At 47.3% G+C, this 20,420-nt stretch overlaps 1 protein-coding gene across 1 annotated transcript; it reads left to right on the top strand.

Annotated features, from left to right (window-relative positions):
- Positions 1-1,441: 1,441 nt before the first annotated feature.
- On the top strand, positions 1,442-8,741 carry CDKN2B (cyclin dependent kinase inhibitor 2B). The gene is made up of 2 exons (XM_054986273.1): positions 1,442-2,333; positions 8,022-8,741. Exons 1-2 carry the CDS (start codon positions 2,193-2,195, stop codon positions 8,277-8,279), a joined length of 399 nt encoding a protein of 132 aa, XP_054842248.1. The 5' UTR covers positions 1,442-2,192; the 3' UTR covers positions 8,280-8,741.
- The last annotated feature ends 11,679 nt before the right edge of the window (positions 8,742-20,420 follow it).

The following is a 20,420-nucleotide window of genomic DNA, read 5'->3' as shown; positions in this document are numbered from 1 at the left end:
TGGGGATATCAAACCAGAGTGAAGCATCCAAAAATAATTGTCAATACTGATCTAAATAAATTAGAAACCACTGGAAATAATTTTATTTTGAGGCAAAGTTGGGCCAGATTTTGATTAGTTAAGTAACGTACTGCTGTACTTGTCAAAAAGCCCTGGTACCCACTGAGTGTACACAGGGTAGCAAACCCAGTTTTCTTGCTGAGGAATGTGGAAGGCTATTTTCTCATCAGTATCACAGCACTGGAACAATATCCATAATTAATTTTCTTACTAAGTGGGGGGGGTGCCACATTTCCAGGTAAGGTTACAAAGGAACAAACAGAATGCAAGCCATTTCATTAGAACCCACTTCATCAGGTATATTTCAGTACAGATGAATTGTCAATAATGAAAATATACAAGCTGAATGAGAACAATTAGTTTTGTTTATTTAGTTATTGCATTTCTAGACCGCCCTCCCCGTCAGATGGACTCAGGGCAGTGTAACAGCATACAATTTGTAACATGCAGTTTAAAAACAATAAAAACATAAACATTAAAACACTACTCCATATAGAATAAAATTTCTCAATTGGTAGATATAAATATTAAAATACAGCATTTTAGGCACAGGGCTTGGGTCTTACATCAGGCCCTGAGCTACACGTATGAGCTCCTGCATGGGTGGTGGACGGTCTTCAGTGGTATGGCCGGTGAGAGGACAGCCTAGCCCCCACCAAATGCCTGGCAGAACATCTCCATCTTGCAGGCCTGGCGGAAAGATACCAGATCCTGCCAGGCCCTAGTTTCCTCTGACAGAGAGTTCCACCAGGTCGGAGCCAGGACCGAAAAGGCCCTGTCTGTAGGAGAGGCCAGACAGACCTACCTGGGGCCAGGGACCATCAGCAACTGCATGCATGTGTGCATGTCCCCCCCCCCCTCCATAAACACCTTCCTCAAATAAACTACTTCCTTAGATTACAACTAAGTGCCCTGCTATGTTTGGAACTAAAAGGGAGATTTCTGCTTCGGCTCAGTTACGGAAAAGAATAAGGAAGGAGGGTGGAGAAAAGAGTACTAGGATCATTGAGAGGGCATCAGTGATCTGTTTTTCTCAGTTCTAAAAGCAAGGTCCTCTTAAAACGGAAGCTGCAATGTCTCAGATTTCAATATATATATATATATATATATATATATATATATATATATATATATATAAAATTCGGCTTTCTCCTGGCCCCACCCTAGCCATAGCTCCAGCACTAAAGCACATGGGCCCTGTTTAAATTGGTAAGTGTAAATAACAGCTGCCATGTACATATTTCAGTGAACGACGGTGAATTCTGCACTGCACCAGAATGGGGGGGGGCAGCCCTGTCTTTGAACAGTTCCCCCCCCCGCCCCCCAGTCCTCCAATGAAGTAGCTCAGGAAGGACCGTTTAAGACAGCCCGTTCTTGATACGTCGCCTTCCTCATACACGGAAAAGCCCTTTAAATACCAGCAAGATGGTATTTCGGCCCCAGCTAGCCTGAGGAGGCGGCCACCCGCTAGAGGCGCCACGCGGGGCTACTGGCGCGGCAGGCGTCTGAGAACAGACCCGGCTCGCAGGGGCGTGAAACGCGGGCCGCCCCGCTTGGTCCTTCTGCGCGGGGCTCCATGAAATCACTGCAACCCGAGCAGCCTCCCCGGCGACCGAAGGCGGCGGCTCTGCTCCGGCCGGGAACTCCGCGCCGTCCAGGCTGAAGACTCCGGCTGCTTTTTGCCTCGCGAGGCTGGACTAAGCAGCCCCTTCCCGGCGGACTGCCGCGCCTTTAAAGCGCCGCCGCGTCCCTGCGCCGGGATCCCGAAGAGGCGGCGGCCTGGGCGGGCGGGCGCGGGAGGCGGGGCCGCGCTGAAGGCTTTTGCGCTGCCCGGGATCTCGCTCGGCGCAGGCGCGCTCCGGCTCCGCGGGGGCAAGAGGCGCGGCTCCGGCCGCCTGCGAGCGGGAGGAGGCGAAGCCGGGCCGGGCAGGGACGCCGGCGGCGGCGCAAAGGTGGCGCGGCCGCCTCCCGGAGTGAAAGGTCGCGGAGCAAAGGGAGCGGAGGAGGAGGGACGGGTCCGAAGCCCGGCCCGGCTCGGCTCGCTCCCATCCGAGACCGGCGACGTGCAGCCCAGACGGGGCTGACGCTGCCCGCGCCGCTGCCTCCTTCCTCCCGATGCCACTCGCCCGAACATGGACCAAGCCGGGCTCCGGAGCAGGGCGGACCAGCTGACCACCGCGGCCGCGCAGGGGGACCTGGAGGCGGTGCGCAGGCTGCTGGACTCGGGGGCAGACCCCAACGCGGCGAATGAGTTCGGCAGGACCCCGATCCAGGTGGGTCCTCCCCGGGGGCGACGCCAGAGGGGTTAGGGGAGGGGGCCGGAGAACGCCCGGGGCAGGGGGGCGGGGACGGTGGCCGGATCTTAGGGGGGATCCGCGGAGCTTCGTCCCCGGCCGACTGCTGCGTTTCTGGCCGCTCGCTCGGGAGTGCTTCGCTTTGAAGTTAGTGGAACCTGCCTCCCGCAGGCGTGCGTCGGCCCAAGCTGCTGGAGCCCGATCCAAGCCTCGGAAGCTGAGCCCTGCTGGATTACATGGGACGTGGGCATCAGAACGTGGCGGGGGCAGGACCCGCCCCCCCATTTGGCCAGGGTTGTCTGAGCGCCCCCCCCCCATCAGCGCTCCATGATCAAGACACCCTCCTGCAAAAAATACTGTTGTGGCAGTTCAGCCTTCCCGGGAATGGAGGGAGGGGTCCGTAAGAGAAACGCAACAGTGCAGCCCTAAACAGAGGTACAACCTTGGAAGCCCCATTGAAATCCAAGGTGTCGCTCTGCTGAGGATATCAAATGAAGAGCCCTCCGAGGTAGCGGCAGCCTGAGGCTCAAAGACGAATTAAGTTTACACTGTAAGGATGTGCCCGTAGGCGCGACAGTAAGTCCCTTTAAATCCAGTGGGGCAAGACGCACAATGGTATACGCTTAGGATTGTGCTGTAAATTCCTAGGGTATTTTTTGTTTAATTCAACGGCAAAGGGGAAAGTTACTCAGAAGTGCGGAAAACCTTCTAAGTAATCAACACTTTGGAAGAGTTTTTTTCCTCTTCTCCCCTTTGGTTGTTTTGCTTGGCAGCCGGCCTGAAGTCCTGTTGAACTCAAAATGGTTGCCTGCTCATTTCGCCTCAACTTTTCAGTTGGTCCTTCCCCCCCTCTGATAGTCCCTTTATCCACTTCTGTCCTAAGCTGGTTCAATAAGCTGGTTTTTTAAAAAAAATCTAAACTTTTGGATTGTAACATTTCCTCTGCATGATTGGTGATGAGCTGCTACAGAGGCAATCCTAAGCCACAATACTCGAAAGTAAATCTCGTAGAAGTCAATGGGACCAGCTCTCTAGTAAGTGCGTTTAGGGTTGCAGCCCAAATTCCCTCGTTGCTGCTGCCCTTTCTGATCCTCCTCCTCCTGAATCGCCTTTTAAAAATTCTGTCCATTATCTGTAAGTCTTCAAGGCGACTTCCATCAGTCAGGAGTCCCTTCACGCGGCTCCTGTGTTGCTCGCAACCAACTGGCAATATGGCTCCTTTTGTAGCGACAAAGTGAAAGGAAAGGAGAAGACAAATCAGGTGCTATCCGCAGCTCTTTCTCTACGGCAGGGAAGATGAAGTTTCTATGTTTAAATGCATTCATACTTAACCTAGCTACGACTGACTTAGAGGGTAGCCACTTATTCACTCTTCTGGGATCTGTGATGGGCGTTCGCTAGAAAAAAAGGTTAGGCATACTTAAACAGAATTCTGGTGGCTACAGGTATGCAAGCGCTTATGGCTGTGATTCTTTTACTTGGAAGTATGACAGGGGACACATTTTTTAAGTGTGTTTAAAATGAAGGTGTTTAACATTGTGAGTTCAATGGAACTTAGGCGGGGAGGAATTATATCCCCTGATTTGCATGCGAAGTGGCAGAGGTTTTCAAACAAAGAATAGATTCTGAATATCTTGCTGTGGTGTGGATGGCATCATTTATTTCAAAAACGTAGTAAGTGGAGTTGAATATTCTGTTAGCCGCGTTGGCTTTGGAGGAAGTTCTAAGAAATAACATTAAGGGGGGTCTGTGTCTGAGCCCTGAATAGGGTCGAGGCTCACTGCGAAATTGCCGCGTGTTGAGCGCCCAACGGAGCCGCACCGACAGCTTGGTTGATCAACAATTCCTCTGTCTCAAAGCGCAGCCAATCGCCGACCTGAGAATTTTCCCCGGCCAAGTAGGATATTGAAAGGATCCCGATGCCCAAAATTTAAGACTCGAAAGGCGCCGAAGGAGCTCCCCTTGGCTCTTTTCAGAGGCCCCTTGGTCAGAAAGCCTCGGCTCTGAAGGGAGCGAGCCGGCCGCTGCGGAACTCTCTCAAGCCCCTTAGGTTTCTCGTTTCAGCGCGAGTTAGATTGCAGTCCTATAAATCACTTACTGGGGTGTAAATCCCATTGACTAACATGGGACTTACTTCTGAGACAACACGCATAGAGTTGCACTGTTAACTTGCAAGTCTGAGTATGAATTCAGAAGGGAGTCCCACTTAAGATGGGGGGGGTGCTTACTCCCACTTAAGCGTGCCGAAGAATGCAGCCCCGATGGTCGGAGACTTTTCTTTGAGACTGAAATAAGTGGGATTTACTTACGGAGATTTTGGCTTCAGTCCTGCGGAACGGTGCCCCAACTTTTCCTCTCCGTTTCGCTACCTGCTTCTGAGACTTCCTGCAAGGATATTAGCAAATTTCTTTTAAAATCAGCAACACATGAGAAAGTACACTAACAATACATTCCTGGGAGTGAGCCCCGTTGAATAGACTTGAGTGGGATCCTAGTAGACCCTCTGAGAATGGAAGTGCACATAACCAAGCTTGTCCCGGACGCAATTTATGCTCTTCTTGGGCGGCTGATGCGATAGAGGAACGCTGAGAAAGTTCACACACACAAACAAGTGTATATAGCATGACAGCACCTTAAAGGACTTACAGTTTAGTTCAGCTGAAATGAATCTTGTTAGTCTGTTGTAGCGTCTTAAATACTAACATGGCTATCCGCCTTTTATAATGTATTGGATACTGTTGTTAGTAAGGATTATACCGAATTAATCGTACTTATTTGTGCATATGTCTTTGTAAACTCGTGTTTATTTAGCCTACAGCATTGTTTATGGACATTTCCTTGAAACTGACTGTACTAATCTCGCTCTGTGTTATCCCCCTTGAGTCTCAGTGAGAAAGGAGGACCATCAATGACATAAATAAAATAATAAAATATATATGCATGCTATATTTGTGTACGTATCTATAGATAGGCTATGTATACTAACCATGTCTGTCGTGCTGTGTATAGGATGATATCAAATATAATAAAACGTTTTTAAATTTAAAAATGTCTCCCTTGGCGTGTCCTAGTAGGAAAAGAACGAGGAAACAAGAGGTCGCGGTGAAAGCGTGCGCCAGGGAAGCCCGGGTAGCGGTTAGAGGGCCAGGCCAGCATCTGGGGAACCGGCTCCCAATCTCCATTTGAAAAAAAGAAAACCTTGCTGGGGTGACTTCGGACCAACCGCGGTCTCGGTTCAGCCCACCTTGCGCGCTCCGTGCCGGGATCGGCGTCCCGAGTTCCGAGGCTGCGGATACCAGCGGGCTCTCTGGCCCAATTGGAGGAAATCTCCCGCCCGCTCTCGAGAGCGCGCTTGCCCTCGAGAGCTCCGCAGCGCTCAGCCCGTGTTCTGCCTTTTGTTTCGCTCTTCGGGCGGCAGTTCTGGCTCCGAGGCACCTCCGGGCCGCATCTCGGCCCGTTTTCCTGGAATCAAGCCCCGCGGTGTTTCGCGAGACAAGGCCCGTTAGATAGAGCGGGACTTCGCTGCAGGGAATGTGCGGAAAGGCGCGCAAACTTTGGCCGCGCTTACTTAGGAGTAAGCCCCCTCCCTTGCGACCCAAGAAGCATGCGCGGGTGAGGACTTGGCGGGAAGCGCCGAGAGCGCAGGGGGGGGGGGGGGGCGATTTAGCAGCCTCATCAAGTGGCGGTGAGTCGAAAGCCCGGAGTCCGGTGCCTTCTGCTCTCCGTCCTTGTCCTTCCCGCGGGCTTGTTCCTTTAAACGGGAGCCTTCCCCTGCGTGCGCGCATACAGTGCCAGAAGCGAATGTTCGTGCGTCTCTCTTCGAAGCAATACCGCTCTCGAACAGGCTAGCCGTTGCGTGGTCCGAGGGAGGGTCTTAAAGGTGCCGATTGCAACTCCCCCGCCCTTTTCACCGCCCAGGCGAATCGACAAGCTGGGAATGGCAACCGACTTTAATGCAGCTCGTCTGCGCTCTGCAGGCATAAACCGTCGAACGGACCCCTGAAGAAGAAGGAGCCTTTTAAGGGTCGGGGCCCCGTTCCGGGTCAGCTGCAGCCGGCACTCGCGGCTCCCCGCCCCCTTCAGCTGGCTTCCTTGTCGGTGGAACTTAATATTTTGCTCACCCGGCTGGCCAAACAATCGATGTTTGAATAGGCCCTTCACTAAACTAAAAACACCTACAGCCGGCCTTTGGCAAATATTCACGTATATATCCATGTCAATATTTGGGTTTGATGCGCTGGGGCGTGGTTTGACTTTCTCCTTCCTCACTGAAGCGAGGCTAGGAGCCTCAACAGAGCAGCCGCCCCTTTCCCTCTGGACAGCTCAGCTCTGTCCCTGGGCGGCCCCTGGCGCTTAGCACCGAAGGGCTCCTCTCTGGGACACTGAGTCAGACTGTAATTTTCATTGCATGCAGGGTCTTGGACCCAAGGCTAGCAACTTCTATTCCATCTCTCGAACCCCTCGACAGCACTGGCTCAATTAGACTAACAGACCAGGATCTGGGAGATCCAGGTTCGAATCCCCACTCTGCCATGGAAGCTGGCTGCCTGACCTGGGGCCATCACACTCTCTCAGCCTAGCCTACCTCACAGAGTTGTTGTGAGGATAAAACAGAGGAGAGGAGAATGATGTAAATTGCTTTGGGTCACCACTGGGGAGAAAGATGGGGTATAAATGAAGCAAATAAATACTGCTGCATAAGGGGCTATGGCGACAAACTGGCAGAGAGAAGAACACCACTCTAAGGTCCTTGGAGAAAGGGCAGATTAAAAATATATTAAATAATATATACATTTATAAAATATATTTAAAAATAGAAATATATATTGTTATAAATATATTAAATAAATATATTAAAATATATACATATATATAAATAAAATATTTATTTTATTTATTTTCACAGGGAGTTATGGGTTTGCCAACTGACTTCAGAAAAAGTGTTCTGCCCCTTTAAGAGAGGTTTAAAGGGATGTTATTTACCACCTAGTGTTAATTACCTCCATGCCCTGAAAAACTTCACCAGCCTATAGCCACATAGCAAGCCTCTGTTAAAGGGCCAGGACATTTTTTTCTCCAGGGCCTGTCTGTCAGGAACGATGTGGCAGAGCGAACCGTACTACTCCGGACTGTAACTCCAACTATGCTGGGATTCCCCATTGAGTCAAAGAAAACAAAACCTTTGCAAACCAGAACAAGAAGACAAGTGGAAACTTAAGACCAATTGTTGGATACACCTATTTAAGGAACATTACTTACAAAAAGAAAATCTAATCCTTAGATTAGTACTAATAGAGTGGATCTGGGGAGTGATTAGAAGGGGGGCTGTGATTGGGTAGACGGAGGTTACTTCGGAGTGTTCAACGGAGCCTGGCTCTAAGTCCCATTATATTCAGTGGGTCTTCCTCCCAGAACCGGTCTCTTGGGATGGCAGTGTTCGGCTGCTTGATCTGGTGATGGAATTTCCCCAGAACTGACAGAGAGGAAAAACATCCTGTAGAGTTTAAATATTCTGTTATATATTCTGTTTTTGTTCCTTTATGTTCATTGTCTTTCTCTTTCTTAAACAAAAAATACATAATCTTTTTTTAAAATGTCCCCAGCACTAACTGCGGCGCTCTCTCTCTCTCTCTCTCTCTCTCTCCTCCCCCCCCCTCCCTCCCCCAGGTTATGATGCTGGGAAGCCCCCGCATGGCGGAGCTGCTACTTCAGAGAGGAGCCGACCCCAACCGACCAGATCCCAGCACTGGCTCGCTCCCAGTGCACGATGCGGCCCGAGTAGGCTTCCTTGATACTCTGCGAGTGTTGCGCCGAGGAGGTGCGCACTTGGATCGGACGGATCGCTGGGGCCGCCTTCCCCTGGACCTTGCCAGAGAGAGTGAGCAGAGCCATGTAATCAATTACCTGCAAGCCTTGGTGGGCTGAAGCATTTTGCCGGAGGGACAGGAGGAGGACAAGCAGAGAGCGCCCCCTAGGGAAAGAACTATGCATTTCAATGGCACTTGACAGGCAGGAAACCCTGCCTTTGGCCCTAATCCTGTGGGTTGCCCAGAGAAGGGAGCAAGAGTTGTGGGTTTAGGCTAGATTGCACAATTATTCTCCAGACTGCAGATGGAGCATTACATGCTTGCCTACTCCCCCCCCCCTTTTGGGGAAAAAAAATCCTGCACATGGGAAACTACCAGACCAGGTCACAGGGTTATCTTACGTTTTGTCCTGACAAGCTACTTTTCTGTGTGTAAGCATTTCTTATTATTATTGTTATTATTATTATTTGGGGAGTAATCAAACATCAGTCAATCTCCCTTTCTGGATCGAATGCACTGTAAGAGCTGCATTACCTGTTGTTCAGCTCGTTTTTTGGCTTTTCACTGTTTTGCTTTTTTTTTTTAAGGTAATTTATTTTCCTGGCATAAGTTTAAAGTTGAGCAATATGTCAACAGCGCTTTCATTTATAGTCCTTTGGAGAATGAGGAAGGGGCTAGCTTGCGATCTCCCAGCTAAATGCACTTACCTTGATGTTGTTCTGGTTTTTCATTTGCACAAGAATACCTAATACTTGAGCCAGGTAAGGAAAGGATGACCTTTGAAATACACAGTTGTGAGATTAATACACTAGAGTTGTCCTTTCTAAATCAGCTGTTTTCCAATAAGATCTCTTTGGTCAAGCTGTTGCCTTCCAACTCACGATGTTTCAGCAAGAATAAAATACCTGATTCCTATCCCTCTCCTTTACCCTCTCCCCCACCCTACCCAGCTTCTTGACTATATTTATTTGGAAACAAACCCCATTCTGTTAGAATATGTTTTGGATTAAGGAAAGCATTAAATATGCACTTATATGTTTGACTTTGAAGATTCATCTTATTAATCTTTGTATCTTTTTTCAGGGTTTAGGCAATTACATTAAATGCATACTTGCCACTTAAAGCACTTTTCAGATTTGTTCCCGCTGTTGGTGTGCGTCTATGGGGGGTGGGTGGTTTTCAAACTGTCCTTGTATACATGTTAAAAAATAGTTCTAAAGACATTTGTAGTAGATGCTGAATCAATTGTAGCACAGTTGATTGCCAGTCAGCTTCTGGCAACTCTACATATGATCATGTGTGTGTGATTTCAGATACCCAATACATTTTTTTTTAAAAGGTATCTAAATCCAGTTGAAATCAGTAACATTAAAAGCACGATCAGATACTTAATCCCCATTTATTTCAACGAAACGTGTGCATATTTTGGTTTTTACCACTGGGTATGATAAAGGGAGATATTTCAATCCACCCCTGAAACGAGGTTCAGTGGTGATGGAGATTTAGATTTACCTGTTATTGGGGAAAGGCAATTTAAGACCCTAGGCATCATTTTACTAGGAACTCAGGCAAATTACAAAGCAAGTGTGTTTGAGGTTGTGATGCAGGTCAAAGAAAACCGGATTAACTCATCTCCAGCCACGTGAACATTTTTAGCAATGACAAGCATGTTTCCTGTAGCAAGAAGTTCCATACATGCTTGTCTGTGGGATGAAAACTTGGTAACTAGTGGCAGAAACTGGAGGTGTCTCCACCTTCTTTAGAATGAGGCCATACTTTATAGTGTGATGCAGTTGGGGGGGGTGGACAGTTTTAATCTATGGTGTAGTAGTTAGAGTTTCAGACTAGTATCTGGGAGACCCAGATTCAAATCCCCAGTCTACCGTAGAAGCTTGCAGGGCGACCTTGAGCCAGTCAGTCTAGTTGACCCTACTGGGTTGTTGTTGCAAGAATGGAGGAAAGAAAAACATGTTGGAAGCTGCTCTGGGTTTCCACTGGGCAGCAAAGCAGAGTACAAATATCTAAATAAATAAAAATATGTTGCAGTACCAAGAATGTCGAACAATGCAGGGGATTGCCTTGTGCATGACAGCAGGGCTTAAACTGATGCTCTCTATATATACTGTATGAGAATTGAATTGGTTCTTGGGTATAGCTAGAAGGCACCTGACTGAAACTAAGCCTGCCAGGAACTGGCCAGTTCCCAGAGTGGAGAGCTCCTTGTATCCTGACTTCAGCCTACTGCCAGATCCTTTTTAAAATAGAGATACTAGAGATTGAACCTAGGACCTACTGCATGTGAAGTAGCTGCTCTTCTCTGGAAGTCAGAACCATTGGATAAAATTGGATTTAATTCTGAGTAGACCTTCTTAGGCTTGGTCCCTTAATCTGGTTTCATTTTTTCTGACTTCATTTCTACATGTTTTTTAAAATAGATGACTAATTATCATCTTATATACCAGCCCCCTATGGATTCTTAAACCTGGAGATGGGAGCTGTGAACAGACAACACAGATCTTCCTACACACCTGAAATATGCCCCAAGTTAGCAGAAAAATCTGAAATCTAAAAAATAAAAAAAAATAAAATTGAGGGCTTAAAACCCCAAAATGACAAAAAGAAAGCCTGTAGCTTTAACCAGATGCCCTTAGTGCCTGTTGCTAGGCAACCACAACAGTTCAGTTAGTATTCCAAGCCTACTAAGTAGGCTTAGTTTCTGTCAGAAAAAGGTAAGGGGAGAGGGCAGGGCCCTTTCCTGGGCAGTTCGGGACTTTGAAAGAAGACTCATCAGGGCCAGGCTCAGAAGCAACCACCAGGCGACTTTGTACCACATAACTTTCATGGCTCACTCTCGCCCAGGTGCTTGCAGACCCCCCAAAAGCCAGTGTAGTGCAGTGGTTAAGAGTTTCAGTGTAGGATCTAGGAGACCGAGCTTCAAATCATCACTCTGCTGTGGAAACTCACTAGGTGACTTCGATCCAGTCACACATTCATAGGCTTGTTGTGAGGATAGTATGGGGTCAAGGAGAATGAGGCAAGCTGCTTTGGCTCTCCATTGGAGAGAAAGGCAGTCTATAAATGTAGTAGATGAAGAAAGGAAGATGGGATGGGGGGGCGGTAAATGAAAGGTACTGTATTTAGTGGATTTAAAGGAGAGAAGGATATAGGGGAAAGTGAGCATATAGAGGCTGCCAGGAGGAGGAAAAGTCAAGTAGGTTTGCCTGATCTCCTTACCCTCCCATGAGAGGGAGGACCTGGCCCTCATTAAACAAACAAACAAACTCTTTTGAGCATCCTCACGTGCATGCACGTTCTCCCAGTGTGGTACAATGACATCATTACACAGGCTGTGGGAGTGCCGCACTCCCGGGGCCTGCAAGATGACATCACTTCTGGGAGTGATGTAGTTGTGCCGCTGGTAGCACACCCTGGGAGGCCCATTTCCATGCTGTCCCCCCTCACCCCTGCTGGCCAGGTGAGTGGTGGCCGAGAGGTGGGAGGAAGGCTGGGAGGTTTCCCAGTTGCCCACCAATGGTGGGCAATCTCCTGGGGAACCCAGGGAAGCTCACACTGGATGTGCTTCCAGCTGAGTATGATGATCTATATCTATACTTATACAGCTAATAAAGTTAATTTATTGGAAGTATACAGAACATTTAACAGTCAACACTCTTAAGGTAACTGGAAACTGAAAGCATTTTGGAAAAGGTTTGTCTAGGCTTGGATCAGGGCAAGCATAATGCATCATAATTATTAAAAAGAAACAAAGTACTAACTTCACAAATGAACTCCTTTCTGAAGGTTCTATAGGGATATAAATAAAACCTTTTACTGTCAACTGGGGGTGGGGGGAGAGAGAACGGGGACCGGGAGCTACAAAATTAACCAGGCTCCCATTACTTTATTGGGCACAAAGTTATTCTGCCTCCTTATGCCTCCACATTCTCAGCCAGCACAGCCTGTAATCCCAGGGCTTTGGCAAAAGTGAGAGTCCTCTCTTGGAATCCAGAAATCACTCGTTTTAACCCTTTGCTTGATCTGATAGCATAGCAAGTGTTCTTCGGCAGCAAGATAACGCTTGGTATGTTTTTCAGTTAAGCTAAGGGTTAATGTAAGAGGTTATAAATTCCTAGAGAGGGTTTTCACCTCTGTTCCATTCAGGATTGGGAGTCCCTCCTCTCCCTTTAATTTGTATGTTCTTTAAATGTGGGGCCCATGGGGAATCTTTTTTGCAAAGGCTTGTGGCAGCTTTCCACAGCCCATGAAATAATTATGGAACTCAACATTACTGAATATTCTAATTTCTGCCTGAGTCCACCCCTGGCATGGAACACTGGTCTGGCCCGTTCTGGTGCAAATAAATTATGATTCTCTCTCTGTCCCAGTGAGTTTCCATGCTCCTCCTTCATGCTCCAGAGTATTGTTGGAAGGCACATGATGCAGCAACTTTGTGGCCAAGCAGGGCAGTGTCTGGAGGGAGAGCTGGGAACTGTATTCATACCGCATGGAGTCCCAGAATAGGAGAAAGGCAAATCAGCATGCTTAGCAGACACAACAGGCACAGAGACACTCGCTACTTGGAAACAATTAATTATACATGCAAAGAGTTGTCTTTAGATTTATCAGGAGATCTCTTGAAAGTGTTGTAAGACCTGCCTTCAGGCCTGTCAACCAAGATACAGATTTTTCAACACATTTAATGAAGTCATATTCGGCTTTGCTTTGGAAGGTTATTTTTGTTACCCAGCACAAGTAGTCAGTATGGGGTGGACTATAAACTGCACTTAAAACTATGTCTTCAAACCTTCTGTCTGATTTTCTTTTAAAGTTTTAAAGTGGGCTTTCCAGCTTGTCAGACTGCAAGCTAAGAGATGGATTTATGCAAATACAGTTTCTCAACGTCTGATGATCCCTTATTTTCTCCAGAGAAGAATATAGTTGTCTTATTCTTCAACGTTAAGTTTGGCATGTGGATTATGGATTATAGTGCCCTAGAGAGTCTAGGGCACTGATTCCCAAACGGTGTGAGCAATACAGCCACTAACTGAGCCACAAGTTCTTGATTGTAGAGGAAGTTCAAATTATTACTTAAGCTACTGTTCTACCTTCTTCCCTGTCTATTTGGGGGCGTACTGTTTTCCACATTTTTGTACAGAATATGAATGAACAGTTTTCTCATTCCTGAAACAGAAATTTAGCAAAATTACCAATTGTTCCGAGGAGTGTTGCATCTCTGTATGGGTCACTGATCTGGCTTGCTTCTTTGCAGTTAGGAAGCACTCTAGATGAGTGACTTCCAGAAACACAGGGCCAGCTTACTCTGAGGATTGATCATTTTGACTCTTCACACTCTAAAAATTCTACCTGTGAAAGAGTGACACATGCCTCCACGGTTTTTGGTTTTGTTTTTTTAAGTAAGAGGATCATTAGCTCGGATTTAACAGAGGCATTCAGGGTGTTTTTCAAGGCCAGTAGCCACGGCAGGGGCTGGGAGGAGTTACGAAGGAAACCAGTTTCTCCAGACTCTGGCCTGTCTTTTTGTTGCCCTAGCCTTTCAACATGCTTGTGTGGTTTCCATCTGTTGCAATGGTAGGGAGGCAACCAGATCATGAGGCACACATGAAGAATAAAGAGATGATACATCAACAAACATATTATTTAGGGCTCGCCAGGAGGGAGACTCTGGAATGTTGAAAAAAGGCAATCAGCTTTGGAAATCTCTCTTCTCTGCCTGAACATGTGTGCAGTGCCACCTCTTTCTTCCTTAAAATCCCTCCTCAAAGCCCACCCTTCTTTCTTTATGTAAGATCTTTGTTTTGAATGGTAACTCTTTTAAGGACACATGACCACATTTGCAGATATGCAAATGTGCTACTTTTATCTCCTTTCCTTTTCCTCTGTTATTTTCCCTTGTCTATTTTAAGATTATCGGTTAGCTTGTTGTAGGGAAGTCATTCATCTGTATTTTGCCCATTATACTTAAATTAAGGTACATTAAACTTAATTTAAGGCACAATTATGCATCATCATTGTATCTAATTCTGAACCCGGCACTAGAGTGTAGATCAAAAAAAATCCACACAATGGAAGGGAGGTCAACAAACCTGAGGGAAGCCACAGGTTAACCAAAAAAACTGATGAGCTAAAAAAAAGGAATACATTGACAGCAAAATCTGAAGAGTTAAAATGAATACATCAAGGGCTTAAAACATCTGTATGAAATGAATGCCCAATGGGATCTCATGAGACTATGTTCTAAGACCCTGGTTTCCATTCTAGGAGTTGCAAGCCAACCACAAAATTATTGCTGAGCATCCAAGACTTGGTTTCTGTCAGACAAAAGTGTGGGAAGGGGACTTGAAAAAAGTAAAGCAGAGGAAAGGGAGAGAAGAAAGAGAAACTGAAGGGGGGGAAACAGAAAAAAAGTCAGGTGGGTGACAGAGAAGAAAAGGGGGCAGGCAGTGGGGTGAGGAGGGTAGAAGAGAAAACTGAAGACTAGGAGGAAATCAAGGGAGGAAGGAAATGGTGTGTGGAGAATGATGGGGGGTGGATGAGAAGCCCAACAAGTTTTTTGTGGGTTCCCTGCTTGTAATATGCTATTATCGTGCATAAACACCAAGCAACCAACCATAATTTGGGTTCCAAAGAAGCTTTGCTATTCACCTGAGCAACTTCAAAACCATCAGATCCCATCAAATTCTAAGTTACCAAAGCCACTGAACTGTATCCTGAGCCAGAATTTTCTCGCTAAGAGTTACAGCACTCCAAAACGGTCAGGCCCCTTTTTCTATCAAGCTCCACCATGATAGAAAGAAATAGATACCAGTTTTGAAGCCATGCCTGCACTAAACACAAAGTTTCAAAGTAATTTGAAATTGTTACATGAGGAGACAAATTAACCCATAAAAGCGGAGAGCAGGAAAATTATAGATCAGGATGGATAGCCGTGTTAGTCTGTCTGTAGCAGTAGAAAAGAGAAAGAATCCAGTAGCACCTATAAGACTTAACAAAATTTGTGGTAGGGTATGAGCTTTCATGAGTCACAGCTCACTTCTTCAAAATTATAGAAATTGGTTTTCAGTGTTCTACAATTCCAGATTCCATATATTACTCAGCATTAATGAAGTAATTTGCCCTGAGTTATTTTCTCGATGCTCTTTCACTTTTTGTAAGTTGCTGTATATATTTTAAGGGTGTTGAGGTCATTTTAACCCCAAGATCATCGAAAGGGAAGTGAAATGAGTATGCAGATTAAAGGGACAATTATATTTTCTTAATTTTCTGCCTCATATCTTTACTACTATTCTATTCCTGTACTCTCAAAGGACTGCTAGGACTCAAAAAAATTCTGGGTAGCTAGTAGCATATTTCTTGTAAACCTCAAGATTTTTTTTAAATTTCTTTGATTTACTTTGGGGTCGATGCAATTCCCACAACCGATTAACAGAATACACTGTTTAATGAGACAAGAGTGAATTTAAAAACCTCAAATGTGGAATTAACAATTTGATCTCAGCATTTGAAATGTGATCAGATTTGCTTTTTCATCAGTTTAAAAAGATATTTACCCATTTATACTTGGTTAACTTTTCTAAGGTTAATTTTAGCAAAGGCAACATGTACTAAACACCTTAATATGTCACCCATCAGCTACAGAACTGTAGATTAGCTGCCAAATGTATTTATTTAGACATATTTGTACTTCCTCTCCAAGGAGTTCAGGGTAGCATACATCAGATTCTCTTGTTTAATCCACACAGCAGCATTATATGGTAGTTAATTCCAGGGGATTAAGTTAATCAAAATCAATATCTTTGACAACTGCAGGGGAGATCAGCTTGAGCATTACACTGTAGGTGTGTTTCCAGTTCTATTTCTGCTGCCAACAACTCGATCTTTTAAAAATTACACGTTCTGATATGTAGATTTCGACATAAATCATAACCTGTTTCCTTCCATTTGTCTAAACTGGAGAACAAATTAATCTCATTCAACAGCACCTAGTCAACTCCCAGCATCCTTAAATATTAAAATGCAACGTTTCTCTAAATAGGAAAGTCTTCGCTGCCTGTTTATATGGGCCAAGTTCTCAGATACCTCTAAAAAGGGAATTGCTAATGAAAGAGCTCCACTTGTTGCTGTTAAGGATAATTACTGTATGAGAATAATTACTGAGGATAGCCAGGTGGCACCTAAAAAGGAGTCTCATTTCTGAAAATCAAAGGAAGACAGTGAGGCATAAGGATTAGGGTGCTGGATTCATATCTGGGAGACCCAAGTTCTAATCCCTGTTGCAGGCTCTCAGCCTAACCTTCCTCACAGGGTTGTTGTGTGGACAAAATGGAGGAGGGGGGATGTTGTAAAATACTTTGTCTCTCCATTGGGGGGAAAGTGGGGTATAAAGTAAATAAATAAAAGAAGATTGTGGAGTCAGGTATGAAGAAGCGCAGGTTAAAATGATAGTCCAGGATTCAGTGGTAAGTAACGCATATAGAAGTATCCTGAAATGTGGCCCTTATGCCTGGCTTCAAAGCTTGTCTCATTTGTATAAATACATACAATTCACACCAGTGAAAAGTGTTTGGTAAAATCCAACATGTCTTTAAGTACTTGCAGATATAACATGTTGCCTTAAACCGTTTTTAATTTGCATTTTTCCATTTCGGTAGCCCTAACCCTTCTGCATTGTTTATTGGATGTCTTATGCTGTCTGGTTGAATTGCTTGTCATAGGCTGTAATCTGCTTTGAGTGACAGTGACAGTGAAAAAAGAGGGCTATAAATGAAATTAACGACAACACTGCTCCTCTGTGCATGCAGCAAGTACCCCTATTCTCTCCTTCCCCCATTACACAACTGCTTATAAAACTGTAGGGATTTGGTGTTCCAAAAAAAAGGTTCACTTGGTCCCTGAAAGATGGGTAAAATTAGGCTTGCATCTAACTTCAATTTTTCTGCTTTTAAAAACATTATAACATCTCTATGAAATTCAAGTAGGCTGCTCTCTCGGGATTCAGCAGAGAAAAGCTGTGCCTTAATTGGTGCAGACCATACAGAGCCTGGGAGGTGGCCTGCTATAGCCGGATCTCGTCAGATCTCAGAAGGTAATCAGGGTGAGTATTTGGATGTGAGACCACCAAGGAAGACCCTGCCGAGGAAGGCACTGGCAAACCTCCTCTTGCCTTGAAAGCTCCTTGCCGGTGGATATTGCTTTTTGCTCTACAATCCTGCAAGACCCATTCACTAAAATGGGGCTTGCTGTTAGTTTGTTTTGTCACTGCAAGTTTTCTACACAGCTCTGGAACCCAAGCCTTTCCCCTCTCTGAGCTGTTCTTCCTTTCTCTGCTTTTAACTTCCCCAGCCCAGCAGATGTGTTTCTAGGAATCATGGTGGACAGAAGATGGAGTGTGGCCCGTGCAAATTTCCTTACACAACTTTCCTGGAGGAGAAAAAAATCAACAGAGAACTCCTGCCTGACCATAAAAGCAGGGCTGCTGCTTCATAACACAACTGAGCACACCCCAAGATCTTTGCATCAACAGCCACAAATCCATCGGTTGCCATTTTTCTTATATTTGCATCCTTTGTGGTTACCAACTATGGTGGTAACATTCAGCCCAAGCTTATACAACTTTGGTCACTTGGCAATGCTTTAACTACCATCACCACCCTCATCTATGCCTGAAATGGTCCACATTATTTGCCACATTATGAAAACATTCTTCATACGTAGCCATCTATTTTATTTTATTAAAACGTGTATACACTAAAACATTTTAAACATTTAATAAAATAAAAATAATAACTACACAGCCATCTGATTGACAGCTGGTAAATACATACAACAGGGATACTTCTTTATGTAAGATGTAACACCTCTTTTTTTTTTCCTGAGACTCAGACACTGTACTCCCTCCTAATTATTTTTAAGTAAATGTGTTATGTTCTGCTTTACAGTTCTTACCTCTTTAAGGAATCACACATTGCTGGGGGGCATAATGATTGCAGATCTTATTCCTAAAGCACTTTCAATATCAAACAGTATGTGCAAGATGGTATATATGGAAACATAGGTAGGACAAAACAAGCGGGGAACATACCAGGGAAGTGATTGTTCGGTTTCGGGTGGGGAGATCTGAAATGGGGGGGTCTGCCAGTTGCAGCTTCAATTTAGGCTTGGACCCACCCCTTTCATTTTAATGATCACCCACCTCACAGAGTGATTGTTGTGGGAATAATAACAACATACTTTGTAAACTGCTCTGAGTCCTTGTTAAGTTGTCCTGAAGGGCGGAATATAAATTGAATGTTGTTGTTGTTGTTATTTACATCACACACTCTCTTGGGAACTATTTATTTATTTGCTTCGTGTATACCTCTAAGGGAGGCCCAAAGCAGCTTACATCATTTTCCTCACAGCTGTTTCATCCTCACAACAACCTTATGAGATAGGTTAGGCTGAGAGTGTCTGACTGGCTCAAGGTCACCCAGCAAGCTTTCATGGCAGGGGGAAGATCGAGAGGGCGGGCTATAAATATAATATATAAATAAAAATAAAAATGAATTGGCTCACTCTCGAATTCTTTATTAATCTGCTTTTTCCTGGAGAGCGTGTGTCCGACCCCTCAAAACCCTTTCAGTCTGAAAACGCTGTTTTCACTCAACAAGTGCCTTTTGAGCTGGTCGTCTACAGCCACCCCTCCTGCGGTTTGGCGAGCGCGGTTATTATTACGCAGGGACACCGAGAGACGGGTCGGTTTCCTACAAGGGGGAAGATTCACAGGGCGAGGAACCCAGCAGCGGTCGTTGCAATCGTTTCGAGTACACGTTGCATAATTGTAGCTGCATTAAGAGGACACACCCAAGGGGATAACAGAAGCAGAAGACTAGGAAGTCGCTCGGTCCCGAGTCCTGCAGCCCGCTGGTTCAGTGCCTGGGCTGCGCTCTTGAACTTCTCTCGCGAGTGTAACTGACCAGCGCCAGGAAGGGCCGGGCGTGGAACTGACCAGGCGGCGACCCGGGCGCTCGCGCTCGCCTCCCGGCTGCCCTGAGAATCGGTTTGCCAACAAAAATAAAATGCGGATGACCTCAAGGGCCGTGACTTCTCCGCTTCGCTTCTTACCTCCACTGAGGCCGCGGAAGACGCTTCTTAATTCTTTCTGCGCTCAGCCGCAGCGGGCCTGGCGATCGCCCGGATCATCGACGGCGCTTCTTCAGGACTGTAGCAGGTGGGTCGTGCGGTTCGGTACAGAAGGGGGATCGAGGCTCGGGGAGCAAAGGAGGAGCGCCGTGTGGGTCACTCGCAGGGGCTAAAACGACACAGAACAGAGAAGCCGAGCTAAGCCCGAGCCGCGGAGGCAACGGTCTCCTCTGTTCCCGCTCAGGCCCAAGCCGAACATCGCAGGAAAGCGAGGGACGGGACGCGGCCGCGCCATTTCCATACCCGCCCCGCCCCAGCCGGGCCCAGGAGTCTCGTCCCCCTTGTCACTCTCAAGGCGCCGAGGTCCGGCCATTTCAACCAGGGCGAGTCTTGAGTTCTTCGAGGGGGCGCCTTCCAGCGATGTGGAGACCCCCGCCCAGCTCACCTGGCTCCTCCCGGCTGCCGCCTCGCCACCAACCGACCGTTCAGCCGGGCCCGTCGTCCCCGCCGGTGCTGCACGAAACAGACCTGCGCCTCGGCCGGCAGCGGGAAGAGCGGCGCCTCCTTCGGTCCGATCCGGGAAAGGGCGCCCAGCCTCCGCCCCCGCCCGCTCTCCCGGCTCCGCTGCCGCCTCTGGATTCAAACAGCCGCGTGACGCGCGCGGAAATGGGCAGCGCTCAGGGCCGCCCCGCCTCCCCCCGGCCGGCTCTCATCGCGGGGCCAAGAGACGCCGACCGGGCCGCGCTGCCTCCCGCCGCTGCCCTTCCCCCCGGCGGCGCCCCCGGCTCCGGGCGCCCTTCGGACGGCGAGCGAGCGCCCCGGCGTTGCTGCTGCAGCGCCCCGCTACTCGCAGCCCGGGCGGATTGGCCGCCCCCGAGCCCGCCCTGCGGCTGCCATTGGCCGGCGCCGGGCCCGAAAGAGCGGCTGGCCGGCCGCCCCCTCCGCCGCTGCCGCGGCCACGTGGGACTGTTGCGGGCCCTGCTTGGCCGACACTAGCTCGGGGCCGCCCAGCAGCCTTCGAAAACAAACAGGCGCGCGCGGGCCGGGCGCCTCCCCCGGGCCCGCCCCCGCTTTCGCTTCGCCGGGGATGACAGCGCCGCGGGGGGAGGGGAGGGGAGCG

Source organism: Eublepharis macularius, chromosome 8 (genome assembly GCF_028583425.1).
Source record: "Eublepharis macularius isolate TG4126 chromosome 8, MPM_Emac_v1.0, whole genome shotgun sequence".
Lineage (NCBI taxonomy): Eukaryota > Metazoa > Chordata > Lepidosauria > Squamata > Eublepharidae > Eublepharis > Eublepharis macularius.
Note: the sequence above shows the minus strand (reverse complement) of the source record. Positions and strands in the feature narration are given on the sequence as shown.